This window comes from Schistocerca piceifrons, chromosome 2 (genome assembly GCF_021461385.2).
Source record: "Schistocerca piceifrons isolate TAMUIC-IGC-003096 chromosome 2, iqSchPice1.1, whole genome shotgun sequence".
NCBI lineage: Eukaryota > Metazoa > Arthropoda > Insecta > Orthoptera > Acrididae > Schistocerca > Schistocerca piceifrons.
This window is the reverse complement of record NC_060139.1, coordinates 179,247,512-179,272,886: the sequence shown is the minus strand read 5'-3', so window position 1 is coordinate 179,272,886 and position 25,375 is coordinate 179,247,512. Positions and strand designations below refer to the sequence as shown.

The following is a 25,375-nucleotide window of genomic DNA, read 5'->3' as shown; positions in this document are numbered from 1 at the left end:
TTATACTACTGTAGTAGTCGTTACCAATGTTTGTAAAAACAGTCGTTACTAATTTACATCTGAATTATCCGATACATGCGATCACGTATAAGTAATAATTTTATCCAACTTGCAACTAATAAAAGCTTTTGTTTTGATCTATAGTCAAGTAGAACACATATGTTTAATATACGGGACTGTCACAGTTATTGTAATGTCTGAAAGAACAGACACCACAATTTCATATTCTATAATTAAATAACAGAGTGCAAAATTTGGCAATTTAGTCGTTTAGGATGCATGATGGGAAGGCGAAGACGGTCTTGGTTCAGTCATAGACTGTTAAGAACTCAGTTTTACAGGGACATTTCTAACATTCATGTAGTCGAATGACGGTCCTGGGTTGCACTGTACAGAAACAACTCATAAAGACGTTGCTTTCATAACGCATTTGCTTAAGCTTTGCTTATGCTAGTCAACTTTAAAAAACGGAAGTCATAAAAATAATGTAATAGCTCCATTAATATGGCCAGATGTTAACCTTTGTAAGCAAACGGTGTATTGGAATAAAGTTTTTTATAATGATTATGACCTGTGTCTCAGTTGGTGGATTATTGTTCATTGACATTTTTGTTTGTTGTACTTTGTAGTAGTCAAGAGGGATTTCTCAGATGTGTCTTCATTTCTTTTTTCAGCTTTATAATTTTTAATTTCAACCTATCGTTATCAATATATGAACAAAAATTTATTTTGTAAATATTTTCTAGCAGTATACATCTTGAATAATAACCACTTGGCTACTCTTGTAAATGGTTTATTTGAAGATCGGTTTCGTAGCTTAGAAGCCACATCATAAGGTTAGATAAGGTGAATCATGACATTAAAGTTGCAACATGCACTGGACCGAGCATTCCTTGTCCCTTCCATGTTGTAATTTCAATGTCATGTGTGAAAAGGGCAAGCTGAGTTTCGCTCGAATGATGTTTCGATGTTTTCTAAAACCTTACAGATCCATAGACATAGGCTTTTCGGTCTCTAGGAAATTTATTACATTCCAACTTAGCATATGCTCTAAACTTCTGCAGCAAACAGATGTTAAGGATCTGTTAAGAATCATGACATTAAAGTTGCAACATGAACTGGTCAAGGAATGTTAGGTCCCGTCCACGTTGCAACTTTAATGACATTATTCACCACATCTAATCTGATGATTCGGCTTTTAGGCTACGAAAATGGTCGTTAAATAAATAATTTACAATAGCAGACAAGTGGTTATTACTCAAGATCTCTACTTGTGACTGCAATTGTCTCTCATGCAAGACTCCCTGGATACGCTGGACATCGTCATATATAGATGTAATTTAGGATCATTAACTTAAAAACAATGGTATCTAAAACATATAACACAAAAGATACCCTAATGAAATTCGTTACTTGTAAGGTATCAGAGTAATGAACCAATAAAAATATGTTTAAACTTCCTGGAAGATTAAAACTGTGTACCAGACCGAGACTCGTACTCGGGACCTTTGCCTTTCGCGGGCGAGTGCTCTACCATCTGAGCTACCCAAGCACGACTCCCGACCCCTTCTTACAGCTTCAATTCTGCCAGTACCTAGTCTCCTACCTTCCAATCTTCACAGAAGCTCTTCCGCGACGGCAAAGGTCCCGAGTTCGAGTCTCGGTTCGGCACACAGTTTTAATCTACCAGAAAGTTTCATATCAGCGGACACTCCACTGCAGAGTGAAAATCTCATTCTGGAAACATTCCCCAGGCTAGGGCTAAGCCATGTCTCCGCAATATCCTTTCTTCTAGGAGTGCTAGTTCTGCAAGGTTCGCAGAAGAGCTTCTGTTATGTTTGGAAGGTAGGAGATGAGGTACTGGCAGAATTGAAGCTGTGAGGACGGGTCGTGAGTCGTGCTTGGGTGGCTCAGATGGTAGAGCACTTGCCAACAGAAGGCAAAGTCCCGAGCTCGAGTCTCGGTCCGGCACACAGTTTTAATCTTCCAGGAAGTTTCATACCAGCGCACACTCCGCTGCAGAGTGAAAATCTCATTCTGGAAAAATATGTTAATTAAACACCTATCACAGCACAAAGATACAATAAGATTTGTGAATGTTATTGTCCTATAATATTTAGTTCTTCAGGCACGACATGTCTTTAACGTCATCGAATCAGCTACACAAATAATGGCAATTTTAAAATCTTACACCCACTTGACACTAGTTCGCCCAATTCGATAGAGTGAGTGCAGAAAAACTTTTATTAAGATGCTTCAAGTTTGCAACTTACTTGACGATCTCTGCATAGCAGGATGTGGGCTCGGAGTTGTTGGTGCTGGAGGCGAGCGTGCTGCTGGACCGGAAGCGCTCCCGCTCCAGGCGCATGCGCTCCATCTCGCGCTTCTTCGTCTCCGAGAACTGCGTCGCGATGACGACCAGGCACAGGTTGATCATGAAGAACGATCCGATCTGCGGCAACACGCCATCGCCGGGTACAGCCACCAAAATACGACACACGCCAAATAACTTATTTTATTTTCGAAATATCTTCAGCAATGGGTGCACTACAGCTTACAGATGGACTAACTGATCAGAAGTATCCGAACACCTATTAGTGGACCGAGCGAGGTGACGCAGTGCTTAGCACACTGGACTCGCATTCGGGAGAACGACGGTTCAATCCCGCTTCCGGCCAACCTGATTTAGGTTTTCCGTGATTTCCCTAAAAATGGTGCGTGTTCACCATGACGTCTTCAGCTCAGCTGGGGACACTTTCGGTGAAGGGTCTGAATGTCTGTGGAAGAAGGGCAGACCATTCTTCCTCAAGAGCCGAAAACAGATGATGTTGGACGCTGCAGCGAAGGCTGGGGTCTGGAGCGGAAGCGACGTTGTAACTCATCCCAAAGGTGTTCCATTGGGTTCTGGTCGGGGCTCTAGACAGGCCAGTCCATTTCAGGAATGTTATTGTCCTCAAACCATTGTCCTCAAACTATTGCCCTCAAACTATTGCCTCGCACAAGGTGCTTTGTGACAGGTTGTATTGTCATGCTTATATAAACAATTACCGTCCCCAAACTCCTCGTCCATTAAAGCAAGTATATGAGGATTGGAACTTAAATAGTGGCAACTATTTATTCACAGCCGATACAAAAGAGTTACATGTTTGCACCTATTGCTGTCCTTCAGAGTAGTCACCAGCGTTGCGTAGAACCCGTTGCTAGCTATGTGGAAGGCTTAGTATACCGTTAGCAGAACCTGTTCTGTTGATGGTGCGAATGGAGCGATCTACTGCCTGTCGTATCTCTGGAACAGTTCCGAAGAGAATGCCACGAGTGGTTCCTCCATCTTCGGAAACAAATCAATGTCACAAGGACTTAAGTCCGGGGAGAATGATGGATTGCACTGTACTTCCCAGTCCCATCGACTGAACAGAGCAGCCACAGCTTGCGCTGTATGCGCCCGCGCATTGTCGTGCAAAATGATGGGTGGATTGGGCAGAAAGGGTCGCCGCTTCTTTCGCACGCCTCTTGAAGACCTTGATGACACTGTCGTGCTGTACGACCTCTGGCGCATTCAACTTCTCTCCGTTGTTCCTGTCTCGATAACATAGTGACACCGTTACATTAGACCGCTCGCTCGCAAGTGACTGTGTTTCCCTCGATTGTGCGCACGCCGGTGACGTGGGACGGGCGAATTCATTTGCTCGGAGGTAAGGTAGGAATGTCAACAACGTGTGCTATCAGCGACAATAGTAGATTCCATTGTATAGTGTCGCCACAGCAGTGTTGCCACTATTTAAGTTCCAACCTACGTACAATGCTGTATCCTTCCGCACTTAGCGTTTTCTTAGCAGCAATAAGGGGGAACAGAACCTAACGTCGTAGCTCCACGTCCTCTGTTCTTGACTGTTGGCACTACACATGATGAGAATTGACTACAGAAACGTGTGGCTTATGAGGAGCTGCTTTTTAATTCTCTACGCGTAGTGATTGTGCTAGCTGGACTACTGGTAGAGATGAGGAACTCATAAGGGATTGCTTCCACTGATTTCACGCAGCTTTTTACAACCACGCTCTGCAATGCTCTATGGTTCCTGTCCGTCAGTATATGAGGTCCTTATATGAGCCCCCTGGTGTTGTTTTAGCTGCGGTTGGTCCTACTCATTTCGACATCACGATCACATCACCCACAGTCGACATGGGCAGCTTTAGAAGTACTGTAGTGTAGAATGAAGACTTACACGACCGGATGACAATGCTGTTGGTAAGCCTTTCGGGATGTGAGGTCGTGGTCTAAGAAACTCTTCTGTTTCTGACGTTTCGTCCAGGACTGCGCTGGACATCCTCAGAGGCGCTCCTCCGCTGAATCTTGCCGAGTTGGTAAGACTCAGCGGTGGAACGCCTCTGAGCATATCCAGCGCAGTCATGGACGAAACGTCAGGAACACAAGAGTTTCTTGGACCACAACCTCACATCCCGAAAGGTTTATCAACAGCTAGTGCTGTATTGTACTTGCTTGATGGATTTGTTACTCAGGTGACACATTCGAAGTGAGTGCTCTCTCCTGGCTGACTCATTCTACTGTTACTGCCTGTCTGACAGAACAGAACTCCTCACCACCTTTTATATTGCCGGGTCCGCCTCTCGTTACATCTAGTGGTCAGTTCTGCATCACATTGGGTGTCCGGATACTTTTGAGCAGATTGTGTATCTGTCGAAAACCATATTATTGCTCGAAATTTACATCATATCACGGTGTAAACGGCTTCGCGCACGTTTGATGTTAATCTATTTCTACACTGAAAAAGCTTATGTTTGACGATGACATGCATACATGTGAGAGGATTTTAAAGTCTGACATGTGCTCAAGCAAAGCCATTTGCAGGACCACTTGTAAACAACCCAAAGGCCGAAATAACAATTGTCAAAGAATAAGTTATATAGTCAGCGAAGAGTATGATGTCCTTTAAAAAGTTCTACATGGCTGTGTACCTCGTGAACGAGAAATTAATCAGTAAACGTTGTTTAATACATATGTACCCATATTCTCCCACTGAAGTCTTGATAGATTCTATTTTACTTGATGTTATATTCATGCTTTTCACTATTTTCCGAGAAGAAAGAAGTATTTCTAAAGGAAAACGACACATATAAATACACGTATTATGAAGTAGTTGTCAAAATACCCAGCTTCTGTTGAATATGTTTCCGCAGGGTGTTCTAGAGCTAACAAGTGATATATTTCTTATAACATGCTCTGGCATTCTGAAAGTATTCTCCCTGTACGTTTAGTTTTCGGACACAATCATTGCACAGCTCATTAATGAGTAGAAAAATGTAAAATAAACCAACATCTCCATTCTAAAATTCTCCCTAGCGGTGATCATGTGCAAAGTAAACTAACAGGGTTCATTAATTATAGGCAGTGGGTTTTCAAATTACGGCTGTGATTACAGTTCCAAAAACTTAAAAATTCCTACTTCTTGTATTTCATTGTTTGCGTAACCAGTTGTTGTAGCTTGTGGAGTTCTATGAGAAGTATTGAACTGTATGCACTGAATCGTCTCAAAATTCAGTGGTAATCCATTTGTCTTGAACCATCAGTTGATGTTTTCAAATATTCAACTAGCTGCTTATTCAGTATGAGTACTGGTACTATTTTTATTCCTGTACTTGTATCATCTGCAAAAAACAACAGATTCAAATCTTCTGAAACTGCATATGAAATATCATTTATGTCTATATACATTGCTTTCTGCCATTCACATAATAGCTAGTAATGCAGTAATGGACAGGATTCGTAGAGTAGTGGGTTCTTAAGGGCAACAAAGAGTGGGAAATAAATCTGTGAACTATGCTTTACGGAAACGTTTCTGTACACTCTTTGCAGCTTTGGAAAAACTTCCATCTGCTGCTTCTTGAGTCACGCCTTAGACTCTGTGCAATGCTCCTGCTGCAGGATGAAGGGCATGTACGAGACAAAAGAAACTAAATCGTTATAACCATCACCGCTACAGGCGACTACCTTTCAAAGAGGCTGGCAGATGCTTACATCAGAAATAAGACCTGTCATATGTGTCATAGCTGTGAACGAACAGTCGTTCAGAGGAAATCATTACATATTTCACCTGTAGATATGGTAGACACTCTACCTTTCAGAAAAATTTCAGATTATAAAACCACAAACAGATCACGTTACGTCGGGGTACGCAATGGTGAAGAAAGCTGGTATCAAAGTCAAAACAATGTTAATATGCTTTTTCGTATTCATAAACTGCCTTACAGAATTTACGATCACACTATAAGAAATATAATGCATTGATAATTGATTTGCAGCTCATTCGGGTAACATTATTTTGTGGAACACAGCATTTTTCCTCGATGATTTTCGCGTAAGTACCTCGTTTATTTATTAGGTATAACTGCGCATAATAACTAATTTCCATTTTTCCTCAACTCTTTTAATGTATATTTCTGGCAATTTAAATTTTCTATAAAATGTTCTAAACAAATATTGTTTACATTTTAAGTTTATTATCTCTGTAGCTATATCTTCTAATAATAGAGAAATCAGGGCTTTCGACAGCACTTTTAAGCATCTAGTGTCATTAATTTGCCCTGCAGTCGAGAGCTGGCATTATAATTTAAACGACGGAACACCGAGCAGAAAAAAATTGGGCTTTCAGCTTCTCTTACTTCTTTACCCGCCATTCGTTCTCAGTACACTAATACGCACCTTATTGATTCAGCTCATAACGTCCACCATCTCCACGTCAACTGAAATAATGTTGACAGTAACAGGAGAATGCAGAAAATGATTATTTTACTTCTGCCGTAAAATGCAATGTTAACTACCCAAGTAGGCAAAGGGGATGAGGAAGTCTGAAATAATTTTTGAAGAGTAACATATTAGGTATCGCAGGCAATTTATGTGTTATATTTCTAGTAGAATGTCTTTAGCCCATTCCCCGCGAATTCACATTCTTATTCTCTAGATTTCTTCTGGAGAAGAGACGACAATGTTTTGGACAATTCTACTGAGAATACTCGGAAGCTTATCATTTAGCTTCGTAACGAAAAAATAAGAACAGTAACCAGTTGAGATTAATCTGGCGAAAATCCTTTCCTAAGTCTACCAGTCTTATTTGTAATTTACTTTATTTTTCTTACGCTCATTTTGAAATATTGTATACCTGTGTTTAATAATTTGAAAATAATCTAGTCTAGCGCATATGTTACCATTATGAGCGAGGGTACAAATTTAAACAAAGCTACAATATTTTTCATCTATTTAAATTCCAATAACTTAACAAGAGATAGTAAGTTAATATGTTATGAATACAACATAAAATCCAATACCAATAAAAGCAAAAGAGTTAAAGCAGAAGGAAAAAAGTAATTTGATAACCTACTTACCACAATGAGCAATACGAAATATATCCAGTCCCAAAACGAATGGGCATCCTGTACATAATACATAATATCCGTCCAGCCTTCGAGACTGATGACCTGCAACATGTGATCCAGGTTCCATTAGTATTAACAGCATTTTACTACCATGACTAATAAAACTATTACTTACTATCTTATTTAATCTGAAGGTATTATAGCCTTCAAGCACTTCACAATTTGCAGTATAAGGAGGTGAAACAGTGAGTAACAAATCTTGACATTACACTATTAAGAAAAGCAATGTTCTAGGTCTGATTAGGATGCTGAAAGGGTAGCTACCGCTATTGTTTCAGGAAAGAAAGACTTATCTCGTGCACAAATAAAGTACAGTCAAAAACTGTTCATCCAGTCACAAAATGTAAAGAAAAGAAAAGAAAAGTTTACGTATTGTTACAGAACGTGAGTTTCGTTAATTTTTTAACGTATGCAGGGTACAAACGTTCCATGGAGAGCAAGTTGGTTAACACTGGGGAACGAGAACTCTTGGTCGATAGTCGAGGTAGAAGAAACCGTGGTATTACTCAGCTTACTTACGATGATATTGGGATAACACAGAATCACACTCATTATAGCCACAGTGGGACATGAATACCGGCCCACAGGTACACAACCTTGCTAAGCCCCTTCCTGCTATACAGTTGACCGCTTCAGTTCCTTGTAACTTCAAGAAAGTTAATACGCCTGTCACAGGAAAAAAAAAGTGTCCACTGACCATTACCCTTTTGCCTACCGTAGCCGTAAACCGACATCGTCAACTTTAGATAATGAAACATTACTATAAAGAATAACCGCATATCATCCAGTGGGCGACATTCGTAAATTAACGTACACGTCTATCCATAATGTATTGGTTTTGTGGTGCTAATAGAATATCATATGGCACCCCAAAATGTACTACTACAAGGACTTGGGGATGAAAGCAGTCTTCTTAGCAGACTACTGTACAGTTTAGTGGAACATGGTAAGGTATTAAGGAATAACTAACTTTTAACTTGGTGAAGATGTAGAAAGAATAAATGTAGGGTCAGACAAAGACTGGAAACTAGACAATGAATTCTCCAGGGCATTGAGTGTACCTCATAAACTGATATGAAGTTATAGACACAAGGCAGAATGAGCTGGTGGGTGTACAAATATATGACAATAATTTTAAAAAATCATCAGTCGCTGAAACGATATCAGTTACGATATAATTCAAATTTTCAGGTTTAAAGCTGGGATGAAGAGCTAGTGTTTCATAGACGGTATCTCATAGCTACTATTTCAAAAATGGTTTCATCGAGATGTAATCATCTATCAGGTTGACTATCCGAAAAACTATTTCAAGTCTCCAGGAACACCCGAGAAATCATATCAGTCAAGAAAATCGTTATGAAGTGAATTATCGAAAGAGATCTGCGAAATATGTCTATGTTGTATTCCTTTTACATGTTGAGCTTATCTCCTTCTTTATCAGGTCGGAAACTTTTCATTTTGCTGTAATGTGCACATATGAGCTCACAAAGATATCATTTAGAGGCATGAAACGTTCTATGGTATGAACAGGTGAAAGGGGGGAAGTACAACACTAATTTTTCATACAGAATTATATTTGTATTTTCTGTTTAATGAGGTACGATGCCTTTTGAGTCAAACCTATCTTTAAGTACACCAAACTGCCTAACTGTATCTGCAGGACAACCAAATTTTAATAACATTTATGAACAGGTCTGATCAGTATGTGCCTACGATCTTCCCTGTGTCACAGTAAAACCGGACTTTATCCTCACACTTGAAGAAAAGAACTACTCTCAACAGTATCAGAACAACCCTAGGCAGATGTCAATATGATGATAACAGACAAACTGTGTACAACATCACGGCATGTAAGGTAACAACATCGCACGTATGTATATATCTGACGTTGTTTAGAATAAATTGTATTTATTTCCATCTATGATCAAAAAAGTTGTTTATCCTTAGACTACCGCTTTCGATCAACGATACCATCTTCCGACCTGCAGAAAAATAGGAAGAACCTTATACAACCAATGGACGTTCCACAACTAAAAACCATAAAACTTGCGAGTCTATTGCTCTTAACTACACTACGTGATCAAAAGTATCCGGTCAACCATAAATAAAGCGGAATTGACCACTATAAAAACTCTGAGATTCGCCGATGACATTGTAATTCTGTCAGAGACAGCAAAGGACCCGGAAGAGCAGCTGAACGGACTGGACAGAGTCTTGAAAGGAGGATATAAGATGAATATCAACAAAAGCAAAACGAGGATAATGGAATGTAGCCGAATCATATCAGCTTATGCTGAGGGAGTTAGATTAGGAAATGAGACACTTAAAGCAGTAGATGAGTTTTTCTATTTGGGAGCAAGATAACTGATGATGGTCGAAGTAGAGAGGATATAAAATGTAGACTGGCAATGGCAAGGAAAGCGTTTCTGAACAAGAGAAATTGGTTAACATCAAGTATAGATTTAAGTGTCAGGAAGTCGTTTCTGAAAGTATTTGTATGGATTGTAGCCATGTATGGAAGTGAAACATGGATGATAAATATTTTGGACAAGAAGAGAACAGAAGCTTTCGAAATGTGGTACTACAGAAGAATGCTGAAGATTAGATGGGTAGATCACATAACTAATGAGGAGGTATTGACTAGAATTGGGGAGAAGAGAAATTTGTGGCACAACTTGACTAGAAGAAGGGATCAGTTGGTAGGACATGTTCTGAGGCATGAAGAGATCATCAATTTAGTATTGCAGGGCAGCGAGGAGGGTAAAAATCGTAGAGGGCGACCAAGAGATGAATACAGATTCAGAAGGATGTAGGTTGCAGTAGGTACTGGGAGATGAAGAAGCTTGCACAGGATAGAGTAGCATGGAGAGCTGCAGCAAACCATTCTCTGTACTGAAGACCACAACAACAATCTCGCTAGAGGAGAATCCGCCAGTACTGAAGTTGGCGAGCATTGTTGTGTTGTCAGTGGGGATGCGGTGTCAACAGAACTGGTGGATCAGGAGAGCTCCCTGACTTCGGAAGCAGACTAGTCTTGTCACCTGAATAACAAAGCCGTCAGCGATATTTCAACTCTTCTAAAGCTGATCAAATCGCCTGTTGGTATGATTGTGAAGTGGTGAGCCAGCAGCGCGCCGGTGTGGCCGTGCGGTTCTAGGCGCTTCAGTCTGGAACCGCGTGACCTCTACGGTCGCAGGTTCGACTCCTGCCTCGGGCGTGGATGTGTGTGATGTCCTTAGGTTAGTTAGGTTTAAGTAGTTCTAAGTTCTAGGGGACTGATGACCAAAGATGTTAAGTCTCATAGTGCTCAGAGCCATTTTTTTTGGTGAGCCAGCACAATGATTTTGCGTTTTTTTCCTTTTTTTTGCTGTCGTCAGTGTTCTGACTGGGTTGATGCGGCCCGTCACAAATTCCTCTCCTGTGGCAACCTCTTCATCTCAGACTAACTCTTGCAGCCTACGTCCTCAATTATTTGCTGGGTATTTTCCAATCTTCATTTTCCTCTTCAGCTTTTACCCTCTAAAGCTCTCTCTAGTACCATGGAAGTTATTCCCTCATGTCTTAACAGATATCCTCATTCCCTCATGTCTTAACAGATATCCTCTCATCCTTTGATTATGCTTCCATTATCAACAGCAACGTCAGAATTGCCTCGCTGGTGCCTTTAACTTTCCTAAAGCCCAACTGATCTTCATCTAACTTATCCTCAATTTTGTTTTTCATCTGTTGTATATTATTCTTGTAAGCAACTTGGATGCATGAGCTGTTAAGCTGATTGTGCGATAATTCTCGCACTTGTCAGCTCTTGTAGTCTTCGGAACTGTGTGGATGATATTTTTCCAGAAGACAGATAGTATGTCGCCAGACTCATACATTCTACACACCAACATGAATAGCCGTTTTGTTGCTACTTGCCCCAATGATTATAGAAATTCTACTGGAATGTTATCTGTACCTTCTGCCTTATTTGATCTTAAGTCCTCGAAAGCTCTTTAAAATTCTGATTCTAATACTGGGTCCCCTATCTCTTCTAAATAGACTTCTGTTTTTTCTTCTATCACATCAGACAAAGCTTCTCACTCATAGAGGCCTTCAATGTACTCTTTCCACCTATCCGCTCTTTCCTCTGCATTTAACTATGGAATTCCTGTTGCACTATTAATGCTACCACCCTTGCTTTTAATTTCACTGAAGATTGTTTTGACATTCCTGTATCCGACGAGCATTTCTTTTTCGATTTCTTCACGTTTTTCACGCAATAATTTCGTCTTAGCTTCCCTGCACTTCCTATTCATTTCACTCCTCAGTGGCTGTATTTCTGCATTCCTGAATTTCCGTGAACATTTCTGTACTTGCTTCTTTCATCGATCAACTGAAGTATTCCTTCTGTTACTCATTGTGTCTTCGCAGTTACGTTCTTTGTATCTATGTTTTTCTTTGCAACTTCTGTTTTTAAAGATGTCCATTGCTCTTCAACTCTAATACCTACTGAGCTATTCCTTACTGTTGTATCTATAGCCTTAGGAAACTTGAAGGGTATCTCGTTATTGCTTAGTACTTCTTTGCGTAATGATTCTCCCTGACTGATCTCTTAAACTTGAGCCTACTCTTCATCTGTACCAAATTGTAATCTGAGTTTATATCTACTCCTGGGTACGACTTACAATCAAGTATCTTATTTTAGATCTCTGTCTGTTCATGATGTAACCTAACTGAAATCTTCCCGTGTCACCCGGCCTTTCCCAAGTCCACCTCCGCCTCTTGTGATTCTTGAATAGAGTATTCGTTATTACTAGCTGAAATTTATTACAGAACTCAATTAGTCTCTCTACTCTCTCATTCCTTGTCCCAGGCCCACTATCTCATGTCACCTTTTCTTCTACTCCTTCCTCTACAACTGCATTCCAGTTCCCCATGACTATTAGATTTTCCATCTCCCCTAGCGTACTGTATTACCCTCTCAGTATCCTTATAAAATTTCTCTATCTCGTCATCTTCAGCTTGCGATGCCGAATGTATACCTGAACTAACGTTGTCGGTATTGGTTTGCTATCAATTTTGATAAGAACATCCCTGTCGGTGAACTGTTTACAGTAACACACACACCACCCTACCTTCCTATTCATAACGAATCCTACTCCCATTATACCATTTTCTGCAGCTGTACTTATTACCCTATACTCATCTGACCATAAATTCTTGTTTGCTTTCCATTTAACTTCACTGACCCCCACTATATCTAGACTGAGCCTTTGCACTTCCCTTTTCAAATTTTATAGTTTCCCTACCAAGTTCAAGCTTCTGACATTCCACACCCTGACTCGTAGAACGTTATCCTTTCGTTGACTATTCAAATTTTTTTCTCATGGTCACCTTCCCCTTGGGAGTCCATTCCCGCCGGCCGCTGTGGCCGAGCGGTTCTAGGCGCTTCAGTCCGGAACCGCTCGACCGCTACGGTCGCAGGTTCGAATCCTGCCTCGGGCATGGTTGTGTGTGATGTCCTTAGGTTAGTTAGGCTTAAGTACTTTTAAGTTATAGGAGACACCGAGCGAGGTGGCGCAGTGGTTAGCACACTGAACTCGCATTCGGGAGGACGACGGTTCAATCCCGTCTCCGGCCATCCTGATTTAGGTTTTCCGTGATTTCCCTAAATCGCTTCAGGCAAATGCCGGGATGGTTCCTTTGAAAGGGCACGGCCGATTTCCTTCCCCATCCTTCCCTCACCCGAGCTTGCGCTCCGTCTCTAATGACCTCGTTGTCGACGGGACGATAAACACTAATCTCCTCCTCCTCCTTATAGGAGACTGATGACCTCAGTCCCATAGTGCTCAGAACCATTTGAACCAGTCCCTTCCAGGAGAACCGAATGGGAGACTATTCTGGAATCATTTGCCAATGGAGAGATCATCATGACACTTTTTCAATCATAGGCTACGTGTCCTGTGGATACACGTTACGTGTCTTTAATGCAGTGGTTTCCATTACCTTCTGCATCCCCCGCCGTTGACCATCGCTAATTCTTCCGCCTTTAGGGACAATTTCCCACCCCAACGACAAGAGAGTGCCCTGATTTATGACAAAAGTCTGCTTACATTTTTCCAGTGGAATCATAAAAAAATATTGCTCAAAAAAGTGAAATAGAATCCGGATTCTGAGTAATATGTTGTGGTGAATAGATAACTGTCAGTGGGTCTTTGAGGAAAGCGCATCTCGTACAAAGTGAATAGTGCTTTGTTTTGAGAAGAATAATTTTTCGGATAATTGTATTGATCTGTTATTAAAAAAATATCTATGAACAGTGCCGTATGTAGTGAGAACGGTAGTTGTTGTTCTGAGGCGGTATTTTAATCTGAGAATGAGTGCAAATGAGGCTCATAAACCTGATTTTAGTGAAATGTATACCATCGTAAAGATTTCAGATAATTCGACACGTTGATAGCTTGTGTTACATAGAGAGCCCAACATTAACAGAGATTTTAGCTACCAGCGCTGTGGTACTGTAGATTTCGTAACTGTAGTTAACAATAACTGCTTTATTCCTCACTTACAAACGTGCTGGCTTGAATTTCCACAAAATGATATAACAAGTTTATTTTGGGATTATTTTGTTTAATGAGGTGACATCCTTTTTGTTTGTCTTTTATGACAAGAGGCGGTGTCAATCCAGAAGCTGTCTTTTCCTTTTTTTGTAATCAGGGAAGGCCAAGAGTATGAGTAAGCCAGGGAACTGTGGGGAACTGAAGTTCAGTGAATGTATAAAAAATGAAAACAAAATAAAATAAAATACCTAATTATTTCATAGCGAAATCTCAAAAATTTGATTTCGCATGTTTTTTTAAGTCATTAGCCCTCTGATTTGTTTGATGCAGCCCGTCATGTATTCCTCTCCAGGCCCATTCATCCAAGAGTAGCACTTGGCTCCTATGTGTTCAATTACTTGTTGCATATATTCTAATCTCTGGTTTGCCCTACAGTTTTTACCCTCTGCGACCCACTCTAGTACCATGGAAGTTATTCTCTGAGGTTCTATCATCATGCCCCTCTTATTTCTAGTGTATTTCATGTTCCTCTCTCAGCCTATATAGGGGAAAATCTTCTCATTCTTTATCTCACCAACCCATCTGATTTTCAGCATTAGTCTCTAGAATTATTACTAAAATAGACTCTATTTATCTAGGGAAAAGACTCAAAACTGAAGTGTATACATAACTGAGAGCGATAAAATATTGAAAATCTCTGATCCATAATTTGTCCCGATTGTACCACAAGAAACCCTGTCAGATAATACTTCATATTATTTAATTTAAAGACAAGCAATATATCTATGAAGGAAATACTTTACAAAAAACAAGAATAATGCATACTGCAAAGACCAGATGCTTAGCTACGAGTAGTTTAAATGGGCTTAATCTCTTTGGAATGTTGAAGACATGATTTGAGATATAACAAAGGAAAGTTGCGATGCGAAAGGGAACGCGCACTTTTACGCAAGGACAGAGAAAATTATTTAGTTAATGTCTCAAAGACAATTCCATCTATAATTATTCCTAACGCTTCATCTCCGACTGCGGGAGATATTCAGAAGTAAAGCGGCGAACTGCAATCATATCTCGAGGGAGCGCCCAATATATAGGCAGTGTAGAGTGGGCGACAGTCCATCACATGATATCAGATGCGAGATTATCTCTGATAATGCATACATTCTCGATTGAATTGAATGACGATCGATTACTTTCAGTCGAGAATGTCGGAATTACCAGTGATGACCTCGTAGCCGACGTCGTTTGATGGACCGTGGTGCCCTTTGCGCTGCCTATATTGGGCGCTCTCTTGAGTTATGTTTGCAGTTCGCCGCCTTACCTCTGCAGATATCTCTCGCAGTCGCAGATGAAATGTTAAGGGAAATTTTTATGCATCGACCACGTCTTATCAATGCGGAAGTTTTACGTTAAGTAGAAATGTATTATTTTATCATTATAAACGAACAAAAATTAGGTTACTGTGATCGAAAATTTTGAGAAGATCGCACAATATTGAATGCAGGTCAGACCGTATCACATATCAGCATATAACAGCACATCTATAGTTTTATTTTTTATTGTAATCATTGGCAGTAATATATCTGGATTTGCAAATTGTGGCAATCGATGCACTACTTAAATTACCTTTCTTTTGTCCTAACGATATCTTGCTGAGACGTGTCTGCAATCTTCCTCATCTAGTTTATGTGAAACTTCTGTAGGGTGAATAAGATTATTATTACCCGGGTACGTCGGCGGAGCGTCACATTGTATACTAAACATTACGTGTATTACTAATTGTACTAATTACAGTGCTATTTATTATTTGTCTACTGTAATATAAGAAATGAGAAAATTGTGTAGCGAAAAAGTACTATTACATTTTGAATGGGGTCTTCGTGGTGTTCTACCACAGTTTTCTATCACGAGACGTGGGGAACACCAACGCTTTAAACCTTTGCAGTAATATGAAGCCTTGAAAATTCAACTACTAATGGTACATTGCCTTGCATGAAGAAATATGAAAGCAGGCAGGTCAAACTGGAGTTCGTTGCATGGTCTGGTAATGAAAGACGAAGTTTAATGGTATGGGATTGGTACTACTTGGAAAACACTGAAAAGTCGTGTTGAAATGGACGATCTAAACATGCTACAACTTGCTAAGTGAAAGCTGGGTAGCATTTTTAAAGCGTAATAAGACAAGATCTTATTTAGTTACTATTAGATTTTTAAAAGAACATCAGCTTTCTTTCTGCTTCTTGTGTTTGAAAAGAACAATAAATGTGCTCCAATACAATCTTATAATGTGGCAGTAGTTAGACAAGACGTGAATTTCCTAATCTGAGCTATAATCACAATAAGTTTAACAATGTACACACGTCACTGTGATGATTTAACTGACGAAATTTTGAAGTGGCAAACAAGACTTTACTCGTTCATGTGTAGTTCAGATTCACCAAAGAGAGCTATAAATTCCAGTAACATTTTCTTAAATACTTTAGCAAAAGAAATGATCCTGTCTACTGTTACTTGAAGAAGGATTTATGTAGGAACTTTGAAATGTTTTTGTCTTGTAGCAGCAGTACATAGAGGGTAAGCTAAATTTTGTAACGACGAGAGCTGACATAAAGGTAGACAACTAATGCTTGTTTCATAATCTTGGGATTTGTTAAAACGTTCCAATAACCAAATAGCTGAAGCACAAAATAAATAATTGCCCAAACTACGCCACTATCAAGCAGTCGTTCTGCCAGAAGCACTTTTACCAATTCAGAGATCATCTTTAACCATGAAATTCAATGCCACCGAATAAAAGGAAAGACAAAACTTTATTCTTGCAATAGAAAATCATAAAATAATGATGTGTGAAAAGTGTTCGATATCTGGTAGTTTATCTAATTTATGTATAGAGTTGTATGCTAAGAACAAAAGTGTTCCACTGTGCAATTCCATTATAAGGCGCCCGACAAACTGTCAGTCAGATTTAATTTTCCCTCCCTATATATGATCATATCAGTAAATAAAACAAGGCAAACCTGTTCATATAAAAATAAATGGCCATACATGACAAAAGACCGCAAACGAAAAACTTCTTTGCACTTGATTTCATTTTGAATAACAGTGAACAAATCGGATCGCTGACCTGTAGCGGCCAAGAAGTTAAGCTTAACTCACAAATTTCTAATATGACCTAAGTAACTGAAGAAATTACGAAATAACTGTCATCTGGAGTTAATTGCTTAGAGTAAATCAATGTACTCTTCAACAGAACAGGACTTACACAAAAAATCGCTTTCATTAGCAGGTTTGAACTGACTGTGGCCCAAAAGACTAAATTTGTCACTTCCGAGGTTAGCCTAATTCCGAAGAACCTATTACACAACACACGCGGTCGTTGCTGAAACACTTCAACGCTATCATTTCCAATGTTTATCTGTCTAAAGCTTGAATTACATACTTTCATCCAGTATTGTAGCGCCACAACTCACAAACGTAAGGACTAGCACAGCTCAACTTTAACAGTTCCAGCTCTAAATCAATTTGATCCCGGTGGGCAGTTCCCAATGTACACTTGTTACTACTGTTATTATTAAATCATTTAGCCCTTAAAGAACATTTACAACCACTACCGTAGTCAGCTTTACGCTTCTTGTTTTTATCTTGTCAAAACTTCATCATCCTGGCAGCATGCGTCTGCTGACGTTCTAGTGTCCATGCGTCTTTGAGTTTCAGACTTCTCGCTGTTAGTTATTTGGGCGCGACCTTAATGAGAGTCGATCTTCTGTCTGTTAGTGGTCCGTGTGGTTGCTAGTGTTTGACAGCGACTTCCCTGCTATGATTCTGGGTGTCGGCTAGCCATTTCAGTTTGATTTTTGAGCTATACTTGCGATCCCGAAGACGTTTTTGAGTAAACTTACGCCATCCATTTGTGCTACATGTCCAAAAAAATTCTGTCATTTTTCGTACAATCAGACTAAATAATTATATCCCGAAATACAAATATCTTGAACATTTCTGCATCCACATATTGTTTGCATTTTGGGTCCAAATCTTTTCCGCGGTATGAGTATAGTTCATGTATGTACAAATGGAAAAATGTATGTAGAAGAGTTATTTTCAATGTAATACTGTAGCCCTAAAAATATCAAATATATTATGTATTTTTGAAAAAAATGACACTAATTGTTATTACTCCTCATAATCATCACTAGCATTAATTTTGAATTTAATCGTAATGAAATCAAAACACCAATTTGTAAATGATAAATACACAAAGATAATTTTATCGCATTGTCTAGTAGTGTCTTTGTATAGCTTTTTTAACTGATCTTTGTCCGGTTTCGGGGTTTGAATAGTTGGGAGTCGAATAATTTTTTCTTCGACTGCGCATACCATTTGAACATACTATATTGTGTCGATTGAATGTAAGAAATATTGACAAAATTGATGACAAAGCAAATTAAATTCCCGTGACTTTTCATTCAGATTTAAACACGGAAACATTGTGAATCGAAAAATGTGTTACATGAAGCAGGAATCATCATAGTCGACAACTAGTTGTGATAAGTATACAAAGAATCTGTAACGGGCATTGATCAGCTGAACTTCTGTTTTGTTTTTTAAAGTACTGAAAATCATTCACAGCGAACAAGTGAGATATGGCAAACATTTACTTGTGTTTAAACATTGTTGTTATTAACATTGTCGAGGTTAGGTTAGAACCTTAAGATAGGCAGGCAAACTTACAGTATCTGAAACTGGAGTGGATGATGTATATTGGGTTGCCTATCTTGAGGTGCATGAAATGTTTTCTGGGCCATTTTCACTTTGCTCACCATGTGTGATTTGTTATGCCTTACATGAGAAACTAACCTGAGGTGACAAAAGTCATGGGATAGCGATATGCATATGTACAGACGGCGGTAGTGTTGCGTACACAACATATAAAAAGACAGTGCATTGGCGGAGCTACCATTTGTACTCAGGTCATTTACGTGAAAATGTTTCCGACGTGATTATGACCGCACGACGGGAAAAACAGACTTTGAACGCGGAATGAGAGATGAAACTAGAAGCATCTGACATTCCATTTCGGAAATCGTTAGGGAATTCAGTATTCCGAGATTCACACTGTCGCGGTGTGCCGAGAATACCAAAGTTCTGGCATTGTCTCACCACGGACAACGGAATGGCCGACGAAGTTTGCGTAGAGTTGTCGGTGCTAATAGACAAGCAATACGGCGTGAAATAACAGCATAAATCATTGTAGGACGTACGGCGAACGTATTCGTTAGGACAGTGTGGCGAAATTTGGCATTAATGCGCTATGTCAGCAGATTACCGACAAGAGAGTCTTTGCTAACAAAACGACATCGCCTGCAGTCCCTCTCATGTTAGCCGCGCGGGATTAGCCGAGCGGCCTAGGGCGCTGCAGTCATGGACTGTGCGGCTGGTCCCGGCGGAGGTTCGAGTCCTCCCTCGGGCATGGGTGTGTGTGTGTTTGTCCTTAGGATAATTTAGGTTAAGTAGCGTGTATGCTTAGGGACTGATGACCTTAGCAGTTAAGTCCCATAAGATGTCACACACATATGAACATTTTGAACCCTCTACGTTCTCATGTCGGTTGGACCCTAGACAACTGAAAAACCATGACCTGGTCAGATGAATCTCGATTTCAGTTGGCAAGAGCTAATGGTAGGGTTCGAGTGTGGCAGAGACCCCACGAAGGCAGACCCATGTTGTCAAGAAGACACTCTGCAATACGATAGTGGCTCCATAATGATGTAGGCTGTATTTACATGATCCAACTGATCATTGACTGGAAATGGTTATGTTTGGCAACCTGGAGATCATTTGCAGACTTGCATGGACTTCATGTGCGCAAACGACGATGTCATGTCAGTGGGTCACACCTGTTTGCGATTGGTTTAAGAACATACCGGACAATTCGAAAGAATGCCACCCAGATCGTCTGATATGAATCTCATCGAACATTTATGGGACGTAATGGAGAGGTCAGCTCGTGCACAAAATCCTGCACACTTTCGCAATTACGGACGGCTAGAGAGGCGTCGTGGCTCAATATTTCTGCAGGGGACTTCCAGCGGCTAGTTGAGTCCATGCCACGTTGAGATTCTACACTACGCCGGGCAAAAAAGGCCTGACACTATATTATGAGATATCCCGTGACTTTTGTCGCCTCAGAGTAAATAATCTACAGCGTCAATAGAAAACGGGGTTGGCAGTGTCCGCCATGTTGTTATGTACTTACGAGGAAGATGGCGACCCAGGCGAGGCCGATGTTGTCGAAGGAGATGGTGCCCTGGAAGGGGTTGTAGGGCGAGGGCAGGCACTCGGTGTAGTACTGGTTCCAGTTGACGCAGGAGGCGTTGGTGGGCTCGTTGGGGCTGTTGGGCAGCGCCGTCGCGTTGCAGACCAGTCCGCTGTCGAGCACGAGCGGCGGCAGGTCCCGGCAGAGGTGCATGCCCGAGTCCTTGGGCGTCGAGCAGATGTAGTCGCGCTCCTGGTCCACGCTGTGGTAGTACTGCGCCACAGCCCTGCCGGCAGCCGCGCCCGAGCCGCTCAACTCACTCGCCCCGCCTCGCCTTAACAGCTCTACTACACATCACGGCCGTACTTCCTTACACGTCTGTGGGACGTGCCAGCTCTGGGGCCAGTTATGCTAACTACCAACTGCCTGCTTTGTTTCAGTATACGATTTCACAGTAGCTACAATAGACACAGCAAAAAAATACAGTCTAAGTCCGTGATGATGTTGCAGACTTTCGGGTTCGGGGGTGATGGAGAAGTGTAAAAGTATCAATCTGAGGTAAGGGACCGTGGTCCGGAAACGACTGAGTCGATGTTTGTAGGCGAAACTCATTCTGACACATCTGACAGTCGAATACACTACAGCCGGCCGGAGTCGCCGAGCGGTTCTAGGCGCATCAGTCTGGAATCGCGCGACCGCTACGGTCGCACGTTCGAATCCTGCCTCGGGAATGGATGCATGTGATCTCCTTAGGTTAGTTAGGTTTAAGTAGTTCTAAGTTCTAGGGGACTGATGACTTCACATGTTAAGTCCCATAGTGCTCAGAGCCATGTGAACCATTTGAACGATTTGAACCAATGCATTACAGCTGCTGTTGTTGTTGAGACTGTAGGGTACGCTATATTCGCAGGTACTAGTACAGCGCTCGTAGCTCGTAAGGTATGCGTTTTAGAGCCCATGTCGACTGGACTTTTTTTCCTGTTTTGGTCCATATTACCGCTTCGAAAAATGTGGAAACCAAAAGAGCTTTCAGTAGAAGAGATGTTTTTCGCAGTATCGAAATGAAATAGAGATCATAGCTCGTAAGGTATGCATTTTGGTGCCCATATTTACTATACATCTTTTCCTTGTGTTGGTCCATACTACCACCCCTTAGAAGTTGCCTACCCTATAAGCTTAAGAACAATAAAATCAGTGCACATATTACACCGTCAGAGGTATCACAACGATTCTCGCTTACAATTGTCGATACTTCGTTTCCAGACCAGCAGAGTCCCTTAGCTCAAACTGATACATTTACCACTCTCCATCATCCTTGAAAGATTGTAGCATCACCACGGAGTCACCCTGTACAGAGAATATCTTCAGTTTTCAAGTATACCACCGCACGAGTTAACTGTCAATACTTCTTTGCACAGAATGAGGCTCTTCTATTTTTAGTTTACTTGCACGCAGTTTCTTTTATTATTTATTAATCTGCATCGCTGTCTCTTCCTGTACTGTCGTACTGTGATCGGTATGACATAGCACCGTAAATGTACCCCGTCCGTACAAAACGTTGCTATTCTAATAAAAATTTAGGAACATTAAAATGCCGGTATTAATGCCACATAGTCTCCCTCGCATCTAGTAAAACGCTCAGAACGTTCTTACGATATGAAACTGTCAGGAAAGTCCTCCTTTGGGATGTTGTACAGCTCGTGCAGAACACTGGCTTGAATGTCGGATTTGTCGTCGACGCCTTGATCTTTCAGGTGAATTTCTCCACTTTGTCGTATGGCTACCCGTGATGATTTGTTCCGGAAAAAAACTGTTCGCGCTTTGCATTTCAATAAAGTGGCGGCAGCCGTCCACGCATCGTTGTTTTTGTTCGGGGATTAGTGTGTGCGGATCAAATTTAATACACATTATTCTCTTCTTCTGAACGTGGAATACGTCTTAAACACTGACAACTCAAGTGGTGATCCCACCCAGGTCTTCCTGAAACCATTCTAGAATATTTCGACGTTTATATAATGACAGACGTGTCTGAATCACTAAGGCACTGTTTCAAGCGTGTGACAATGGCCCAAGTGCCTAAATTGCTATTGCGTATTGAAAAATGAAACATTACAGTCAAAAGCCTTCCCATTATGTTATGGTCATTCGACATCCTATAAAAGTTAGTTGGAAGCACGAAAATTACATTGTGTGGAGTTAGATCATCTCTTACTGGAGACCACTGGGAATGAAGAGAGATTTTGTTTGACACGAGGTCCACAGCTGCTACTATTATTTTGACTGCCTGAAACTGTTGACATTTTTATCTTTGTACTACTGAACAGTTTCAGCATAGGCCATTTACAGATACTCTGATACATTTGTCAACTCTTTGATTGTAAAATATCCGCAATGGCAAATACTGCCAATTTATCCGAAAGCGATGTATCGATGTTGTAAAAATATATCCAGTTAAGGGAAAATAGCGTAACGCGAAAATAGGAAAAGGAAATAAAAATCGACAGTTGCAGGCAACAACGAATCATTTTAAAAATAGAGAATTATGATGGAAGGCACACTCATTTCGGGTTTTCTGAAGTTCTGTGTCCGGACAGTCACGTACATGAAAGTGAAAGTGATGTAGATGCAGTACAGTTATGTTGCAAAATCAAAACATCACATTTCTTCCGTAATTGAGGCTCAAGCCGCGACTACAGCCTGTCCAGCTACAGTAAACCAATAGCACTTTCTGAATAAGAGTGCTCTATAGGTTTGATGAGGACATAGTGATCAGAATTTATTGAGCTTGGGAAATAATAAATGTGTTCTATAATTACATGACTTTTTCTATTTAGCTGCTGGTACAAAGCCTTTGAATCTCTAAAATTTATTCAAGTCCGTCGAATTAAAAATTAGGACATATGGTCCCATGTTCTGACACTAATGCCGTCTAGTGGTGCGATCTTCAACTTTGTCACGGCAGTTATTACCAGTAAAAGCTTGGAGATACAAGACTTTTTGCTGTGTCTATTGAATAAGTACTGCAGTTGTATTCTGAAACACCAGTATTACTTATATCTGAGCTGGTAATATACTTTTAACACAGGATTAACTTGTAAATCTAGCAACCAGTTATGGTAAATAACTGTTATTAATGTCGTTACTGGTTCTGAGTTTCATAGCTCATGATCAGAAACAATGATTACGTAGAATGTAAATATTTTGGGAGGTGATACTAGAAACTATTTCGAATAAAACGTTCCATGTAACATACGAACAATTTTCATTGGTTACTGCTATGCAATCGTTAAACAGTAACCCAAACAAATATTCACAGAAGGCTTTAACCAGATGCATGTAAGTTCAAAGTTGATTTTCATAACTTCCACATCCAGTGTCAAGAAGCTTTCGATTTCTCTTGAAAACTGAGATCTTGACGTTGTCTTATGAGAGCAGCGCTATTCAGTTCGTGTCTTAGTTTTTTTTTCTCTTCATACTACGCCTTTCAACCTTTGCCATGGGTAAGAATATCAAACCGTGAAGGCAGGGCCCTACGTGTCAAGAAACGTGAACATTTCTGCCGACACATCCTCGAGGGAATATTAGGTTTCGGTGATGTGTCACCTGACAACTAGAATGTGCAGAGGTCCCGTCATGCTGAAAGAATATACCTATCCTTGTAGCCAAAGGAATCTCTTCCAATAATGCTGGAAGCCCGTTTTCAAGAAAGTCGAGCTAACGGGACCCCGCAAGGCGGTGCAGAAACACAACGCGTCCAGCGAACTCCGGCATTTGTCTGCAGGGGAACAGCGAGCGTTGTAAATTAAAACTGAAGAGCAGCTGAATAGGAGTACCACACAATGGCTGTTTTGATCACTAAACGTGAAGCCACCAGCTGATAAATCACCGACTATATTTGACGCGTTTCGGGTAGAACCCATCGTCAGACTGTCGTGAACATCTTGGTGATTAGTTATACAAGGGCAATATATAACAAACAAAGCTGTCGTGGTAGACTTCTACGGAAAATTAAGTCATTGGGTTACCAGCTGGTGGCTTGTTATTTAGTGACCAAACCAGCAATTTTGCAGTACTGCTGTTGATATGCAATATGTTGCATTCTTCCTGCGCGACTTGATGTCACTATTACAGCTGTACAGCAGCCAAAAGTTGCATCTAGATCTTTGCTTAATTTTACCTTTTTCACTCGACCAGTACGAGCATCTTCAGTACTGTGGAAATGCAATGTGTTACCCCAACATACAGTAAGATAAATTCTCAGATTTAATTAGAACTGGATAACACACATACTACGAAATACTAGCACGAATTCTTTACAGACGAATGGAAAAACTGCTAGAAGCCGACCTGGATGAAGATCAGTTTGGATTCCGTAGAAATGATGAAACACGCGAGGCAATACCGACCCTACGACTTATTGCAGAAGATAGATGAAGGAAAGCCAAACCTATGTTTCTAGCATATGTCGACTTAGAGAAAGCTTTTGACAGCATTGAATGGAATACTCTCTTTCAAATTCTGAAGGTGGCATGGGTCAAATACGGGTAGCGAAAGACTATTTACGGTTTGTACAGAAAGCAGATAGCAGTTATAAGAGTCGAGGGACATGGAAGGGAAGCAGTGATTGGGGAGGGAGTGAATCAGGGTTGTAGCCTATCCCCGACGTCATTTAATCTGTATACTGAACAAGCAATAAAGGAAACAAAAGAAAAGTTTGCAGTAGGAACTAAAATCCGTGGAGAAGAAATAAAAAATTTGACGTTTACCGATGACTTTGTAATTCAGTCAGAGACAACAAAGGACCTACACCAGTTGAACGGAATGAATAGTGTCTTGCTGCGCGGGATTAGCCGAGCGGCCGGCCAGTGTGGCCGTGCGGTTCTAGGCGCTTCAGTCTGGAACCGCGTGACCGCTACGGTCGCAGGTTCGAATCCTGCCTCGGGCATGGATGTGTGTCATGTCCTTAGGTTAGTTAGGTTTAAGTAGTTCTAAGTTCTAGGGGACTGATGACCACAGATGTTAAGTCCCACAGTGCTCAGAACCATTTGAACCATTTAGCCGAGCGGTCTCAGGCGCTGCAGTCATAGACTGTGCGGCTGGTCCCGGCAGAGGTTCGAGTCCTCCTCGGGCATGG

General features: G+C 40.8%; 1 protein-coding gene across 1 annotated transcript in view; it reads right to left on the bottom strand.

Annotated features, from left to right (window-relative positions):
• Positions 1 to 25,375, bottom strand: part of LOC124775227 (voltage-dependent T-type calcium channel subunit alpha-1G-like) — a 790,960-nt gene that overhangs the window by 492,505 nt on the left and 273,080 nt on the right. Inside the window, exons 5-7 of the mRNA XM_047250065.1 lie at positions 20,242 to 20,527; positions 7,399 to 7,491; positions 2,274 to 2,452 (exon numbers count right to left, since the gene is read on the bottom strand). Of these exons, the coding sequence (XP_047106021.1) occupies positions 2,274 to 2,452; positions 7,399 to 7,491; positions 20,242 to 20,527 (558 nt within the window). The remainder of the gene's footprint in view (positions 1 to 2,273; positions 2,453 to 7,398; positions 7,492 to 20,241; positions 20,528 to 25,375) is intronic.